The 17074-nt window shown below is 41.0% G+C and overlaps 1 protein-coding gene and 1 non-coding gene across 2 annotated transcripts in view; one reads left to right on the top strand and one right to left on the bottom strand.

The window, feature by feature from the left end:
* Positions 1-1425: 1425 nt before the first annotated feature.
* Positions 1426-17074, bottom strand: part of LOC120260034 — a 36215-nt gene continuing 20566 nt past the window's right edge. Inside the window, exon 2 of the mRNA XM_039267479.1 lies at positions 1426-1535. Coding sequence (XP_039123413.1) covers positions 1426-1535 — 110 coding nt within the window. The remainder of the gene's footprint in view (positions 1536-17074) is intronic.
* Positions 6522-6628, top strand: LOC120262641. Its single transcript, XR_005536902.1, has one exon. It is a non-coding gene; the product is annotated as a small nucleolar RNA R71 (small nucleolar RNA).

Raw genomic sequence — 17074 nt, 5'->3', positions numbered from 1 at the left:
GACCATCTACACGCATACACAAGGGGGATTTTGTAAAGCTCAATAAAAAAACAAAAATAAAACTCGAGTATATAAAGATAAAGTAATGAAATATAACTCGAGACATAAAAAATAAAAGATAAACTCAGAAAGAAGATCCTTTCTGAGTAGTATAAGTCCAAAATAAAATACGGAAAATAAAATACAAAATCATAAAGAACTAAAAGAAAGACACATCAAGCATCAGTGTCATGTGTGGTCGGCTCGACTACTATTGGTGGTGAAGTAGTCAGTGCTTGTGGATCAACTGGTGCTATAATTGGTGATGGTGGTGCTGGTAATGCTTGAGGGGTCCTCCGCCACATACCAAATGGTGAGGTCACGTCTCGCTCGAGTAACTGTTGTAATATGTCGAGATGCGCCATCACCTCAGTGTGGTTCATGACCTGTGTGGCACGAACCTCAGCTATCTCAGCTCGTAGCACCACTACAGCACTCTTGAGCCTCTCAAAATGATCATAGGCCCAAGATGGAGAAAACATACATACTGGAGGGTGCTCCTATGCTGCAGGGGGCTCCTCTGTCTCCATCTGCTCAGGGTTGGGCTCCTGCACCGGCTAAGACCCTTCTACTTTGACTGGCTCTAATGGGGGCATATTCAACACATACATCCAGTCTCTATATCTGCGAATCATACCCATTAGTCTTATGGTCTATAAGCCTAGGGGAGATGGTACAATCGTCTTCTCGGCCCTTCTAATCGCGTCCACTAGACCCATCCTGATGATGAGTCTAGTAATGTATGGGCCTGAGAAGATCACCCCCACTCTAGCATACTGCCACTGATGCCTCAAATACTCCGCCAAGATATGTCCCAAGTGAATCGGCTCGCTCTACACCATGGAGTACAAATATAATAACTCCTGTCTACTCAAAACTCCAGTGATGTCACTGTGGCCATTCACTGATCTGGTCAGGATGGCGTGAATGAATCTGTAGCTCGGTTGGGAGTGGTATGTATCCTTTGACACCCCAGGCTCATTCTGTCCCTGTCCGCATATTGCTATGTATGCGCGCTGCAGTGTCAAGCTGCCGGGGTAGTCTGTAGGCAAATAATCGTATTTCTTAATATTAGTAAATGCCTCATCGTAGAGCCAAGGTCAGATGGAAAACTACGTGACACTCATTCTGTGGTGTTGTATGAACGCTCTAAACTGAATGACGTTTATACTATCAAAGCTGCTGTAGGAATGATCGAACTCGAAAGAAGTAAGAACCTCCATAGCCAACATATGGATCATCGGCTCCCGTATGGACAACAATCGTCTCCAACTACCCACTGCAAGCATCTCCTCAATCTCATCCACCATATCATCGGCCAACTGAACCTCTTTCAATCCACTCATAGTCCGGAAATCAAGTCTGTCCAAACTTGATATTCGATAGTCACTCAAACCGAGCCCAGTGCTCATGTAGCGCAAACTCCATCTTTTTCCAGCTCAGGTGAGGGCTCACATGGACGCTTGCTAGCTTAATTCTTTGTCTTGGGGTCCAACCTGCAAGTATCGAAAAGAAAATGATCAAATTCATTCAAAATAACAACAGTACAGAAATCTACACGGCCGTGTGGAAATTCCACACGCCCGTGTAGATCCACGGGGCGTGAAACCCGCACGACCACTATACAATACGCTGCAAAATACATCATAAATTCATTCTAAAATGCTTCTAAAACATATATTCATCGTTTAAACATCGAAATGAAGCACATTCACCAGATTTAATTAAATAAAATCAAGTACGGCGAAGAAAAGAGAGAATGAGGGTTTACCGACAAGATGAAGATGAAAATCCTTGAAATCTCTCTAAAACAACACTACAAGGTCAGGAGAGTACAAGGATGTGTTCTTAAAGTGTTTTAGGAGTGTGAAAATGAAAAAGCGAACAAGATTTATGAAGAGAAATAGCTATCTTTTGAATTCTGTACATCTACACGGGCGTGTGGAAATTACCCACTCCCGTGTGACTCCACAGGAGAGCCTCACTGGGGCAGACACATGCCCCTGTGTGCTCTCGAGATAACACACTTTTCCTCTGAACGTATCCACACGGGCGTGTCGAAAATTCCCCACGCCCGTGTGCCCGACCCACAGGGGCACCCACATGCCCCTGTGATTCCTCTGTCCACACGGGAATTTCTCTAAGTGTTTCACACGCCCGTGTTGAAAATTCACAAGGCCATTCACAGGGGCAGAGACACACCCCTATGTCTTCTCGGGATGGAGTAGATCTTCTCTGCAGAGTTTCACACGGGCGAGTGGAAATTCCCAACGCCTGTGTCTAGTTCACATGGTCAGACATAGGGGCAGACACACGCCCCTATGTCTTCTCGAGTTAGAGTTTTGAACTTCTGCTAAGAAACACACACGCGTGTGGAATTTTACACGTGCGTGTGACTATCACAAGGTCGTTCACAGAGGCAGTCACACGCCCCTGGGTCCTTTCGGGATGAGTTCTGAATGAAAACACACGCCCGGTGTGGAATTTCCACCCGGCCATGTGTCCTGTCCAGATCACTTATAAGAAATTACAAACCGTGTAGAAAATTTTTGCACACTTATATACATACAGAGCCTGCCTATATTATGGGAAAGTAACCAGTGACTCATGAAAAAACACACTCAAACGAAAAAAGAAAACTTCTTCACACACAATTAAGCACATGATAACACCAATAATCCATGAGAAAATCACAGCAATAGCTTGTAAAAGATCAAGACATCAACACTCAAGCTCTTATTCATGCAAACACTAACTAACAACTAGAAAAAATAGTAAAGACTTGGGTTGCCTCCCAAGAGGTGCTTGTTTAACGTCACTTACTCCATTCTTGCTCCTCCCCATTAGCCTTGGGGTGTTTCTTCTGATGTCTTCTTGCACGCTTTATCTTTCCGGAGAAACTTTTTCATGATCCCTGGGCTAGGTTGCATCTTGTCCTCTAGACCAAGCATCATCACATCTTCATTCTCCACTCCTTGATCTAGCACCCCTTCATATGGGTCCGAATTCATCATTTCCTGCACATATTCATCTATTAGTTCATCAATAGTGTCAAGAAAGTAAAGAGTATCATCAAAGTCTAGAGAATGTCTCATGGCTTCAGCGAGGCAGTATATAAGATTGTCATCCCCAACGCGTAAAGTCAACTCCCCGCCATCTATGTCAGTAAGAGCTTTGGAAGTGCGCAAGAAGGGCCTTCCAAGTATCAAACGAATGTCAACATCCTCATCAACATCCAACACTACAAAGTCTACATGAAATATGTACTTGTCAACCTTCACAAGTATGTCTTCGATGATGCCCCTTGGATGTCTAACCGTTCGGTCCGCCAATTGTAATGTCATCCGAGTGGGCCTATACTCTCCCAAGCCTAGCTTTTAGAAGAATGTATAAGGCATGACGTTGATGCTAGCCCCTGAATCTGCTATTGCCTTCTTTTCACCTAAATTACCAATATTGCATGGAATGATGAAGCTTCTGAGGTCTTTCCTCTTGTTCGGCATATTTTTTGTAACACCGCCAAACATGAAGCACCTAAAATCATATATGCACTCTCCTCCAACTTTTTCTTGTTGGTTAAAAGGTCCTTGAGAAACTTTGCATAGTAAGGCATTTGAGACAATGCATCCACAAATGGGATATTGATGTGCAACTGCTTGAATAGACCCAAGAACTTCTTGTATTTCTCATCATCTTGGTCGTTCTTCAATCTTGAAGTATAAGGAATTCTTGGCTTATAAGGTGGTGATGCCACATCTTTTCCTTTTGTTCTCTCCTCAACCCCCCATGATCTCAGGTGCTTCAACATTAGTCTTCTCGCTCGGAAGCCTACCCTCAACCTCACGACCACTTCTCAAAGTGATCGCCTTCACATGTTCGCTCGGATTAGTTTCAGTGTTACTAGGCAAGCTTCCTTGATGTCTCTCCGATAACAATTTCGCAATTTGACCCACTTGATTCTCGAAATTGTGCAATGATGTGGTGTGGTTGCGAAGTGTGGCTTCAACCGATTGAAATCTTGTATCCGACGATTAAATAAACTTAATTAAAGCCTTCTCTAGATCGGTCATGCAGTTTTCCAACCCTGAAACTTGGTTCTCCATATTCGAGGCTTGTTGTTATGGTTGGAAACCGGGTGGTGCCATTATCTTCTGATGTCCTTGATTACTCCATGAAAGATTTGGGTGGCTTCTTCAATCCGGATTGTAGGTGTTTCTATATGGATTGGCTTGGTGATAAGTGCTTGTATACTAAGAATATGAAGTATTCTTTTCTTACGATGAGGATTACTTTTATCAGGTTTTATCGCTAATACGTGTGTTTTTGTGTTCTTATGCGCATATAGCGTTGTGGAGCTAAATAGAGAAGAATGGAGCCAAAGTAGATTGTGAATGCATTATGTTGATGGAATCTTGAAGTGGAGACACGAGAAGATGCAAGTTGTGCTCGAAGACATATGAGTGTGTGCCAACCTCCATTATGCTTGATGGAAGATGTAAATTGGAGGGGCACAAAGACAGGCACACTTATGTGTTCCGACTTGTGCAAGGATAGCAAGAATCACGTCAAATGTGCTTTTACTTGAAGATGAAACACGATCTATAGCATAAAAGTGTACCCATTTTTGTTGCCTTGATGAAAAGTGTGGATTTGAGAGTATTTTGGCAAAGTATTATAGTAGGTATTGTAGGAAATTACTGTAGCAATTACTGTAGCAGTTACTGTTTATAGACTGCCGAAATCAGATTTCCTGCAGATTCGCACGGGCGTGTGGAAATTCTACATGCCCATGTGGATTCCCCATTCCAGCCATTTATAAAGCCGCGAGTTGTACTAATTTGGAGATCCTCTCTTCCATCTTTTCTCCATATTTTCCACAACTTTTGAGAGGCCAACGTCTAGGGTTTAGAGAAGCTTTGGCAAGGTTTTTGGAGTGGTTCTACGGCCTTCGACACCGTGTTCTATAGGAAGATAGTTATTGGCAAAGCTTTCGTTGGGATTAGTTCATCGAGGTGTGCCCTAGGCTTGACGAGAGAACCTTTGAAGAGGCCGAGGCTACTCCACAAGACCATCGACACGAATACCAAGGGGGTTTTATTCATGGATTGTATCTCTTTACTTTTGACTTTAGTGTTGATTGTATTTTGCTCCATGGAGAGCTAAACCCTTAGAGGGTGCTTGGATTTGTAAATCCTAGGATGATATTGTTTCTTTGACCTTGTATCATCCTTTCCCAAATTGATGTTTGTAATTAAGTACCAATCTTAAATGCTTGTTGTGTTGATTTTCCCTTAGAGTAACACTAGGATTGAGAATCCATCTTGGTAATCCTTGTACATGAGTGACACACCATGTGGGTTAGACAATGCTAGATTGGAGAGGGTTGAAAGAGTGAGTCGAGAGGTAGCAGAGCATCCCCTTTTCCCTCCGATGTGATTTACCCTACCTCCACGTTCCAATAGTTCTTTGCGGTTACAATAGAGTGAAGTGCTAATAGACAAACTCCACTGGGGCTTAGTTGCATGAGCAACATAGTGAATCGTTGAAGTAATCCTTAGTATCTGGGGCTTAATTACGACTAGGGGTATTTGGCCGAGACCAAAGGGTTAGATCTATATTATTATATAGGGTTTATCACTTGGAATCCCTAGAGCCTAAAGTAACCTAGTATAGTGTGAGGTGTCGAGACTGAGAGATTTCTCCACCGGGGCATTGTGTAGGGTTAGTCATGGTTGACCTTAAGTTTTCGGACCGTGTGTTTAAGGATCTCTACCACTCATTAGACATCAGTTAGGAGGTATAATGATGGGTATTGTACTTGGAACAATTGTCCTAGGGTGAGCAATGTCTGAGTGCCCCACTTTCTATCGATTGCCTTTTCTCTCATTTTATTGCGCCTTTCTTATTTTCTTTAGTTCTTTTCATATTGATTTTGTTCATACCACTATTGATTCATCTTTAGTTTAGTTAAATAGCAATCTTTGCGTTTCTGATCACTATTCCCTGTGGATTTGACAACCCAGTCACTAGGGTATTATTACTTCGACAATCCTGCACACATGTGGGTCACACGCAAGGGGTGTGTCACTTGGTTTTTTATTGCATTACCCAGAAAGTCCACTTGTTCTACCGAGGATGTACCACCAATATCAATTGGGCAATTAGACGGAGCATGTCCTCCCCCACACCCTGTGTAACTAGTCATGGCCGCCACTCTGTTAGAAGTTAAAGTGTCTAACTTCTTGCTCAATGACTCCACTTGGTCTGCCAATGAAGTAACTGCGTCAATCTCATGAAGTCCGGCTACCTTCTTTCTGTCTCTTGTGTTCCATTGATAACTGTTCATAGCCATTTCTTCAATGAGAAGCCGGGCTTCTTCCGGGCTCTTGCTTCCTAAGATACCTCCTGCTGCAGCATCAAGTAACTGTCTTGTGCTCGGGTTCAACCCATTATAGAAAGTCTGAATGATCATCCACTTGGGGAACCCATGTTGAGAACATTTCCGTAGGAGCTCCTTGAACCTATTCCATGTCTCAAATAGAGACTCCAATTCCATTTCCACAAAAGAGGATATTTCATTCCTAAGCTTCATCGATTTTCCGGGAGGGAAATATTGAGCAAGGAAAGCTTCTACCATCTCCTCCCATGTAATGATCAATGCCCTAGGTAATGAATATAGCCATTGCTTCGCTCTCACTTTCAAGGAAAATGGGAAGGCCCTCAACTTGATAGCATCATTTGTACCTCCATTAATCTTGAGCAAGTCGCACACTTCCAAGAAGTTCTCTATGTGATTATTTGGATCCTCATCAGCTAAACCATTAAACTATGCCGACTGCTGTAACATCCGGATGAATGTTGGCTTGAGCTCAAAATTCTGAGCTATAATCGGTGGCCGCACAATGCTAGATTGTGTACCAAGAATTGTTGGTCTGGCATAATCGAACAGTGTCCTTTGCTACTCATTCTTTTCTTTCATATCTGACGCATCACCTTCTACCTCATCTTGATTTGTCTATTCTTGCATAGGTTCTTTGACCCTTCTACGAGTGCTTGTTTAAGTTCAGGATCACCTTCAACCAATGTCAAAGGGTTTCCCTCGGGTCATAACCCGGAGTTACAACCAAAAAAAGAAAAAAAAATTAGAATGATGGAAGAATAAAAAAGTGTGAAAAAGAATAAATGGTGAATCACTAAAATAGCAAAGTATAAAGTGTTTTCTAAAATGCCTACTCCCCGGCAATGGCGCCAAAAACTTGACAACTCCCTTTTTTGTGTGTACCGCAAGTGCACGGGTTTCTCAAAATAATAATACCCCGGTGAGTGGGTAGTCGAATCCAAAGAGAATAGTGATTAAAAACACAAAGATTTCTATTTAACTACATTGAGAATGAATTAATAGTGATGTGAATAAGAATCAATGCAAATAGAAATAAGAAAAGAAGAAGGAGGCACAAATGAAAGATAGGAGAGGCAATCAGCGATAAATGGGGCACCTGGACATTGATCACACTAGGACTATTATTTCAAATGCAAGACAATCATTATGTTTCCTAACTAATGCTTAATGAGTCGTGGAGATCCATAAACACACGGTCTCAAAACTTAAGGTCAACCATGACTAACCCTACACTATGCCCCGGTGGAGAAATTTCTCAGTCTCGACACCTCACACTGTGCAAGGTTACTTTAGGGTCTAGGGATTCTAAGTGATAAACTCAATTCCCTGAAATAGATCTAACCCTTTGGTCCAGTCGGACGATCCCTAGTCACAATTAAGCCACAAATAATAAGGATTACTTCAACGCTTAACTCTATTGCTTGTGCAACTAAGCCTAGTAGAGTTCATCTCTTAGGACCTCACCCTATTGTGACCGCAAAGAACTCTTAGAACGTAGAGGTAGGATAAATCACACCGGAGGAGAAAGGGCACGTTCCGCTACCTCTCGACTCAGCCTCTCAACTCTCTCTAATCTAGCATTCTCTAATCCCTCATGGTGTGTCACTCATCCACAAGGATTACCAAAATGAATTCTCAACCCTATTGTCACTCTAACGGAAAATCAACTCAACAAGCATTCAATATTGGAACTCAATTAAAACATCAATTATAGAAAACATAATACAAGGTCAAAGAAATAACATCATCCTCCGGTTTACAAGTCCAAGTACCCACTAGGGGTTTAGCTTTCCATGGAGCAAAATACAATCAATGGTCTTGTGGAGTGGCCGCATCTTCTCAAAAGGTTCCCTCGTCAAGCCTAGGGCACACCTCGCCGGATTGGGGTAGACGAAAACTACCCTAATAACTCTTTTCCAAAGGAAACACGATGTCGAAGGCCTTAAACCCCTCCAAAAGCCTAGCCAAAGCCTCTCCAAACCCTAGTCGCGGGCACCTCTAAAAGTGGAGAAAAGATAGCAAAAAGTTGGAAAGAAAGATCCTGAAATCGAGCTGAAATTGTGACTTAAATAAGGCTGGAATCAGGAATCCACACGGGCATGTGGAAATTTCCACACGCCCATGTGAATCTACATGAATTGATTTTCTGCAGCCTGCGAACAATAACTGCTACAGTAGTTATTGCTTTGATTTGCTACAGTAACTTGCTATAATACCACCAAATACTCTTGAAACCACACTTTTCATCAAGGCAGCATAAATGCACACATGTCTATGCCATAAATCGCATCACATCTTCAAATAAAAGCACATTTGACGATAATCTTGCTAGCTTTGCACAAGTCAGAACACATGAGTGTGACTGCCTTTGTGCCCCTCCAATTTACATATTCCCTTGAACATAATGGAGGTTGGCACACACTCACATGTCTTTGATCATAACTTGTGTCTTCACTTTTTTTTACTCAAAGATTTCATCAACTAAGTGCACTCGCAATCTACTTTGGCTTCTTTCTTCTATATTTGTCTCCTCAACCCTACATGCTCAAAAGAACACAAATACACATGTATTAGCGATCGAATCTGAGAAAAGTAATGCTCATCGTAAGAAAAGAATACTTCATATTACTAATACAGTAGCATTTATCAGTCCATTATGGCCTTAAGTAGACCAACAGTTAGCTGACAACTGGCTTCCTCCAGTTTCCACATGTTGTTGAGGTGAGATAAGCGGGAAATATCTCATAACGGCCTCACAACGGGCATACAACACTTGTTGTGGCTCAACTTTCCTTTGTTCAGTGCTTGAACACAACAGTAATCACAACGTCATTGTTCATCGAGGAACAACCGTTATGATGCCCGACCATGGTGAAACATTTTTATACATTGGCCTATTTCAATTGAAATTTATAATAAAATATTCACCAAGTATCATTAAACAATTTCATACCATTTGAACATTATAAAATCATGATATAAAAGGTTTGGAAGGGTACTTATCAAATTGGCCGAAAGGAGAGAGTTTTTCCACGGTGAGAATCGAGTAGATGTGGTGCTAAATCGAGCAGAAACAAACCCAGCTCCTTGGAATCACTAAACAAAGATTGGGGAAGGGTATTCAGTGAAGTGGAAAAGCGGTAAGTGTGTTTTTAGTGAGAAAGGCCAAGAGTCGGCCTTCGGTGACCGTATATCTCCACATAACGGGGTTACCAATAGCTAAACAATGGACATTCTTCATGCGTTCAATTTCTTTGAGGCACCATAACCGTTATAAGCATGTTATGTGGTAGTTGTCAACTTGGTTGGGGATTTAAAAATTTCTAAGTGTTGGCAATGGCCATTCTAGGTCTCGTTATGTTAACCAAAGCCAGACAACGGATGGGGTGAAGCCATCCAGACCTCTAAAAAACCAAGAGTCATGGCATGCTCTGTGGAAGGGCCGTGATAAGTTTATAAAGAAGTCATAACAGGCATTGTAAGTCTATTGCAGACTCACTTAATTTTTTTCCAAAAAAGCGTGGCTCTCTGCTTGGGTTTCACAATGGGTTTACCATGCCCATTGTGATTCTCGCAATGAAAAACTAAAGATTTTCCCTATGTAAAACGATATGAAAACAATTCCTAGTGATAGTACAAGATTTCCCAATCATGTTTTGCTCATAAAATTCAGTGGGGGTGAGCCAATTTCACACTTTCTTATTAATTACCACTTTTTGTATTTTATTAACTATAAATAATATTGAAAATTAAGAGTAAACAAACTAAAGTTTAGAAAACTACTTGGGTTGCCTCCCAAGAAATGCTTATTTTACGTCACCAGCCTGATGTACCTATTCTTACCTTAAGATGGCTTTGAAAGGTTACTTGAAGCATGTAAGGGAGTCTTTCCTTCATTGCCTGTTTTCAAAGTACTCGAGTTTGTTACCTCAATATTGTGTTCCTCTTTTGGTTATACCTTCCTCCACACCTTCTTGGTTGATGTAGATCTCACATTACTACCTCTATTGTTCCTCTGAAATCGTGGCTTTGCTAGTTGTATCTATCCTTCCCCAAGCTGCTCTTGCACATATTTACATGGGGGGTTCACTCTGAATACATCTTGCACAAAATCATACATAGAAAGATCGGGCTAATGTGTAAAGTAACATTCATCATCTATGTCTAGTGAGTATTTCATGACACTTGGGAGTATGTACACCACTTCTTCATCTTCCACTTTCATTATCATCATTTTATCTCTCCAATTGATAAGGGAATCAGATGTATTTAGGACAGGTTATCCAAGAATAAGTGGGGTCTCTACATCCTCGTCTATGTTAAGAATTACAAAGTCTATGGGGAAGACAAGTTTTTCAACAGTTACAAGCACATCTTCCACAATTCCCCATGGTCTCCATACTAACCTATCGGCCAATTGCAAGGTGATTCTTATCGGCCTCAACTCTCCCAATCTGAGCTTTGTGTATATGGTGTATGGCATTACGTTTGTGCTAGCTCTGAAATATGCGATCACAAAAACATGGGATCACAAAGCTTCCAGGATCTCTCAACTTTATTGCCATCTTTTTATCCATGATGACGGAATAATTCCCATTGAGACTACCGTGTTGACCATTTCCAACTTCCTCTTGTTGGTGAGCAAATCCTACAAAAATTTGGCATACTTTAGCATTTGGGACAATGCTTCCACTATGGGGATGTTTATATGGGTTGCTTGAAGATAGTCATGAATTTCTTAAACTGCACATTCTCCTTATCGACTTTTAGTCTGGAAGGCTAAGGAACTTGGGTTTTGTATTCTTGAAATGTAGGTCAACCGGGTGATGACTCTTTTGGTTCTTCCTCAACTACTTCCTCTTCCTTCTCCATGGATTCCTGTGTAGTACTATGGCCTTCCTATACAGTTGCCCTCTCTGTCACGACACCGGGACCCTGAGCGGTCCTTTCCATAATAGTCTTACCACTGTGGAGTGAGATAGCCTTAAGCTGCTCCCTTGGGTTTGCTTCAGTAGTACTTAGGAGGTTTCCTTGAGGTCTTTCAGTACTCGCTCTTGCCAACTATCCAACTTGATTTTCCAAGTTCTTGATTGATGCTTGAACTTTTCATAATGTCAAACCAAACTCGTTCATTCACTCATCATTACTAGTCATACTTAGCTAAAACATCTTTTGTGGTAATCTTCTTTTCCAGGCTATAGCTGTTGGGACTGGTATTGGTAGTTTTGTTACGAAGGCCTCTGCTACTAACCCTAACTCCAGGAGAAGTTAGAATGGTTCCTCCACCCCTGGTTATCGGCGTTGGTATACAGTTATTCTGGTTCCTCTGACCTCCTATGATATAGTCAACCTGTTCCATACGAGCTACTACTAAACTTATAATCAGGCAGTGAGATGCTCCATGCCCTCTTCCACAAGTTTCATAAAACACAATGCCCCTAGAAATCAAGCTAGCATCCTAACTATTGCTCACGAATGAATCCAGCTTTCCTGTGAGCACATCTACTTTCGCCGCTAAAGCGGTATCTACATCTATCTCATGCTGCCTGACCACCTTTAGCTGTCTCCCTCTTGAACTAGAGTATGATTCATTCTTTTCCAATTCTTTGAATAACTATTCTATTCATCTGCGTACTTGTTACTCAGAGATCTGCCTATTGCGGCATCAATGATCTGCCTAGTCTGGCAGTTCATCGCATTGTACTAAATTTGTAATCTCATCCTTAAACTAAATCCATGATGCGGGCACCGCCTAAGAAAATTCTTGAATCGTTCATTAACACGTTATGAATTGTGTGTGTATACCGCAAGTGCACTGGTGTCGAAGTAATAAAATACTCCGGTGAGTGGGTAGTCGAATCCACATGGAACGGAAGTGTTAGTAGTAACTAATTCTTAGTTATCTGGTCGAAATCAATGATTGTGATGAAATGAACTAATTGCAAGAATATAAATAAGTAAGTAAAAAGGAAAGATAGAAAGTAAAGGAGATCTCAATCAATAAAGGTGAGGTACCCAGGCAATGCCCCTCGCTAGGATCTAACATGAAGCTCAAGACTTGCTAAATGCTTCTAAATCGAGTTTAATGGATTGAAGTAATCCAAGAACAATCAGCCCTTGCCTCCAAACTACCGGTACTAGTCCCTTACAAGGTCCCGGTGGAGAAATTGCTCAATCTCAACACCTCACACCCCATATGACCACAATAAGCTCTAGGGATACCTAAGAGTGAAACCGATTCCTAAAGATATATCTAACTTCTAGGCAAAAGATCCCTAAACCCCTATATGGTCCCGGTGGAGAAATCTCTCAATCTCACACCTCACAACAAATATGATTGCATAGTGTCTAGAGAATATGAAAATAGGAAACACTCGTTGGAAGGGAAAGGGGGCACTCCACTATCTCATGACTCACCCTCTCAACCCTCTTTAACCTTGGAGTTCTAACTCTAATGGAGACTTTTCTCTCATCAAAATAACAAATCATGCAAAGAAAATCAAACACAAGGATCAATAAAAAATGCAAGCAATGGGAACACAAGATTAAAACTCGAATCAACTCGGATTTAATAGAAAACATAAAGCAAATCATTATAAAAGATAAGATCCTAGGGTTCATATGCCCAAATACCTACTAGGGTTTAGCCCTCCATGAGGCAAGTTACAAAACAAAGATTAATACAATAAATAGCAATGTAAACCATAGAGAAAATCCCCCTTGAATTCATGATGATGGCCTTGATGGATCGCTCAACATCTTGAAGAATCCTTCTCCGAAGCTAGGTTGCTAAAGGCCCCCTTGATGCTATGACGGAGAATAAATCGATCAAAGTTGGTAAAGAACAACACCCCAATCTTGCCGAAGACCTCTTTTAGAACCCTAGCCAATTTGCCCTGAGAGTGCTCGCAAAAAGCCCGGCAAAAAGTCTCCAAAGAATAGGGCAAACGGCCTATTTATAGTCATAAACCGTGGCTGTCACATTCCTTCACGTCCGTGTGTATTTTCCACATGGTGGCATGAGTTGTAGGAATTTCCAAGCAGTCGCGTGGAATTTTCACGTGGTCGCATGAACAGTAATTCTGCTACATTACTACTATAGTAAATGCTATAGTATTTTTGTACGGTACTTAGCTACAGTCTCTCTTCACGACCGTGGTCCAAACACTCTTCTCTTGAGGCCACATGGTCGGGCACACGTCCATGTGGTAGGCTATAAAACTTTTCTTCGTCAATTCATCATTTCGAAGGTCTTGCATTCTTCACAAAAAGAGCATGAAGATGTGACTGCTTTTGTGCTCTTTCCAACTAGCATGAATCTCTTTCGAAGTTGGCACACATCTCCAGTTCATGAACTCCTCTTGTGTCTTGGTCTTTTAATTGAACAAGAACTCCCAAAATGTGTCTTTGTAGCCTATCTTTGCTTCCTTTTCTCCCTTCAAGGCATTTACAACCTAATTGCACAAAATAACACCAAATACACTATATGAGACATAAACCATGGTAAAAATGATACTCAATGCATGTAAAATATATAGAAAAATATGTCTACTCAAGCACTTATCATTCATGCACATTGAATAGTGTTTCTGATTTTCCTTGCTTAAATGTCGTTATCTTTTGCCTGATCTTTGCTGCCTTGCTTGGTGGGAAGTATTGTCTAAGGAATTTCTCCACTAACTCATTCCATGTCTTGATTGAGCCTAGTGTTAGGGAAGTTAGCTACCGGTATGCCAAGCCTCTCAAGCTGAATGGAAAGAGTCACAATTTGATCACATCATCTGTCATTGTGCTCATCTTAAATATCGAACAGATCTACAAAAATTTTAAGAGATGGACATTTGGGTCTTCATCCACTAGGCCATCAAACTGACAAGAATTCTGAATCATCCCAATAGTGCTAGCTTTTATTTCAAAGTTTTAGCTGCTATTGTTGGGGCTTGAACACTAAATTCTTCCAATGTAAACTATGGCCTCTCATACTCTGAGAGTGTTCTGCTTGGTTCAACAATGGTTGCAAATTCTGCGCTATCACTATCGCAATCCGCTTCCACAACTGGCCTCTTCCCGAGTCTCCTCAATAATGTTAAGGTTCTCTCTTGTTCACTACTTCCTTCTACTAAATCTATGGGATTAGCTTTGGTCATGAACAGTCACCTATCGAAGAGTGTAACGGCAATAAGTCTTCAATGTTCTGTGAGTATAATAATAATATAATAATAAATAGAATAGGCTCAAATACTAAGCTACAAGTTTCTCAAGAATCTCTCGACTGTATCCCCCAGTAACAGTGCCAAAAACTTGACGATGCATTATGGGTATGTAAATTATGCAAATATATGAGCATGCAAGTATGTACTTTATACTACAATTGATCCGTTATACCGCAAGTGTATGGGTCGTCAAGTAATACCTCATGTGTGAGCACGAGGGTTGTAATTCCCCAGGAATGGCGAGAGCCTCCTAAAACTTGATTTTTACTTAATCAATAGCCTAATCGTTTACGCTCTTTCTTTAGCTTACTTATATAACACTATTAAACAATACAATTAGAGATGACATTAAGCACACTTAGAAGAAGTTGGGAGTATGTACTATAGTTATATTGATTATTAATTATGATAGCTGTTAAGTATCAATCGTGTTCTAGGATGGAACCAGAGGAATTTAAAAACCTACTAGTCCTAATAAGCTATGGCTACTAGGTCTAAATCACTAGGAACTTAAGATGGAATCTCTTTGATAAATGTCTAAATATATGTATTTTATACATATATGTTTGTGACTATTTATGTGTATTTGGATGAATCTATGCCTTTTGTGTGGTTTAATCATTTCTATTTGTGTTGTAGGCTTAGAGGAAGCCAAGATGAGCCCAAGAACGCATTTGGGAAGAAATCTACCCCAAACATGGCATTTTAGGGCCTCAGACACTGTAGCGGTAGTGTAGTAAGCACTGTAGCACAACGGAATAAAGAATTTATAAAGTCTCAGGATTTGTTGACGGGTAACCTGATGGTTGTAAAGATGCTCGTAAGCCAACTGATGAATCTGCAGTTCCTATAGCAAGTTTATTGTAGTAGTTACTGTGATATTTACAGTAGTAGTTTATGGAAATTTCGGCAAAAATCCCGTGGCTCTCATGGGCATCTTCACGCCGGTGAACCAGACTATGAAGTCATCCTGAAAGCACTTTAAAGGAGGGGTTAAGGCATCCTTGAAGGGGTCTTTGGCCATCTTTTCTCCACCATTATCACCTAGGGCTTCAAGGGGTTGGAGGAGGCAGATCTAAGGAGCAAAATCAATGGAGAGAAGAGGTTGTTATCAAGGAGATCAGCTTGGAGTTCGTCGGTATCGATCCACTAGATCCTTGACATTACCTCTAGTCTACATCTAAGGGAGTTTGTTCATGAGCTTTTTGATGCTTTACTTGTATTCTAGGCTTTCTCTCTTTATTATGTAGAACTAGACTCCCAAGGTCACCGAGCATCGAGCAAACCTTGGGATAAACTTGCTTCTATGGATGTTCTAATTTACTTCTAGTGCATTTGGTTTGGTTTGTATTTCATGCTTTGTGTTCATTGATGTGTTGAATTGCATGAGAACTCTGTGGTTCAACTTCTAGGTTGTACTTGGTTGCATGACCATCGCCCTTGTACTAGACACACTTAGCTTGGAAGGGATTCATGTATGAATACATCGTGACCATCAGGTATTTTGTACCCCTCCAACCACTACGGATGAACCTAGATATTGAGTTTGACCCTAATTAGAGATTTCCCTAGTTGTAATGCAATCATAAGAGGATTTCGTCGGAAAAGATTCCGAGCCAATAGTTGCATGGGATTAGGGTTTATTGCCGTTACCATCGGGGTAACGTATTTTTGGATGTCTCTTGGCCCCAAACCACCATTGCTTATATAATTCTAGCATCCTTCAAGATTTAGTAGTCCCGAGGGGATCCTCTTCCGGGGGCCTCGTTTTTTCATTGTTAATTGCTTCCTTAATGTGTTAATGCGGTGTGCCATAGTCCATTTGTTTATAGTTTTTTCTTTTGGTATTTTCTTACTTTGTTTTAATCCTATATTTGGTAGACTAGATATGCCTTCTAGGGCGAAGTAATAGCAGCTCTTGGGACACCAGGGAATATGACCCTCGCGTGCTTGCGCGAGAGGTTTATTACTTGACGGCCCGTGCACTTGTGGATCTCATCAGTCTTCCACCCCAGCCTCCTATGTTTGCTTTAGGTGTGGGAATCTCACTAGAAGAGACCAATTAGACTCTAATCCTAAGGGACAATCAATCCCTAATCTGGAAAACTAGCTATGCCTAACTCTTAGAACATGCATAGATCTATCATGGTATGGGCGCCATCAACATGGGGGCATATCCTCCTCATCCATATAAACAATTATAAACATGTAGTAATTATGAAAACTAGAACAATTTGTATTAATCAAACAAGATTCATAAATAATAACCAAGGGACCTAGACATACAATTCCCTTTGAATTAGGTTCTTGTGGATCATAACAAGCAATGCATCAAAGCACAAGACAACCACAAGACCAAATAAAGAAAAAATAAGCTTTTAATGTATTCCTAGACTAACTCCCTCCAATAGCTCTCCAAAGA

Source organism: Dioscorea cayenensis, chromosome 5 (assembly GCF_009730915.1).
Source record: "Dioscorea cayenensis subsp. rotundata cultivar TDr96_F1 chromosome 5, TDr96_F1_v2_PseudoChromosome.rev07_lg8_w22 25.fasta, whole genome shotgun sequence".
NCBI lineage: Eukaryota > Viridiplantae > Streptophyta > Magnoliopsida > Dioscoreales > Dioscoreaceae > Dioscorea > Dioscorea cayenensis.
The sequence above is the reverse complement of the archived record's forward strand: the minus strand, read 5'-3'. Positions and strand labels throughout refer to the sequence as shown.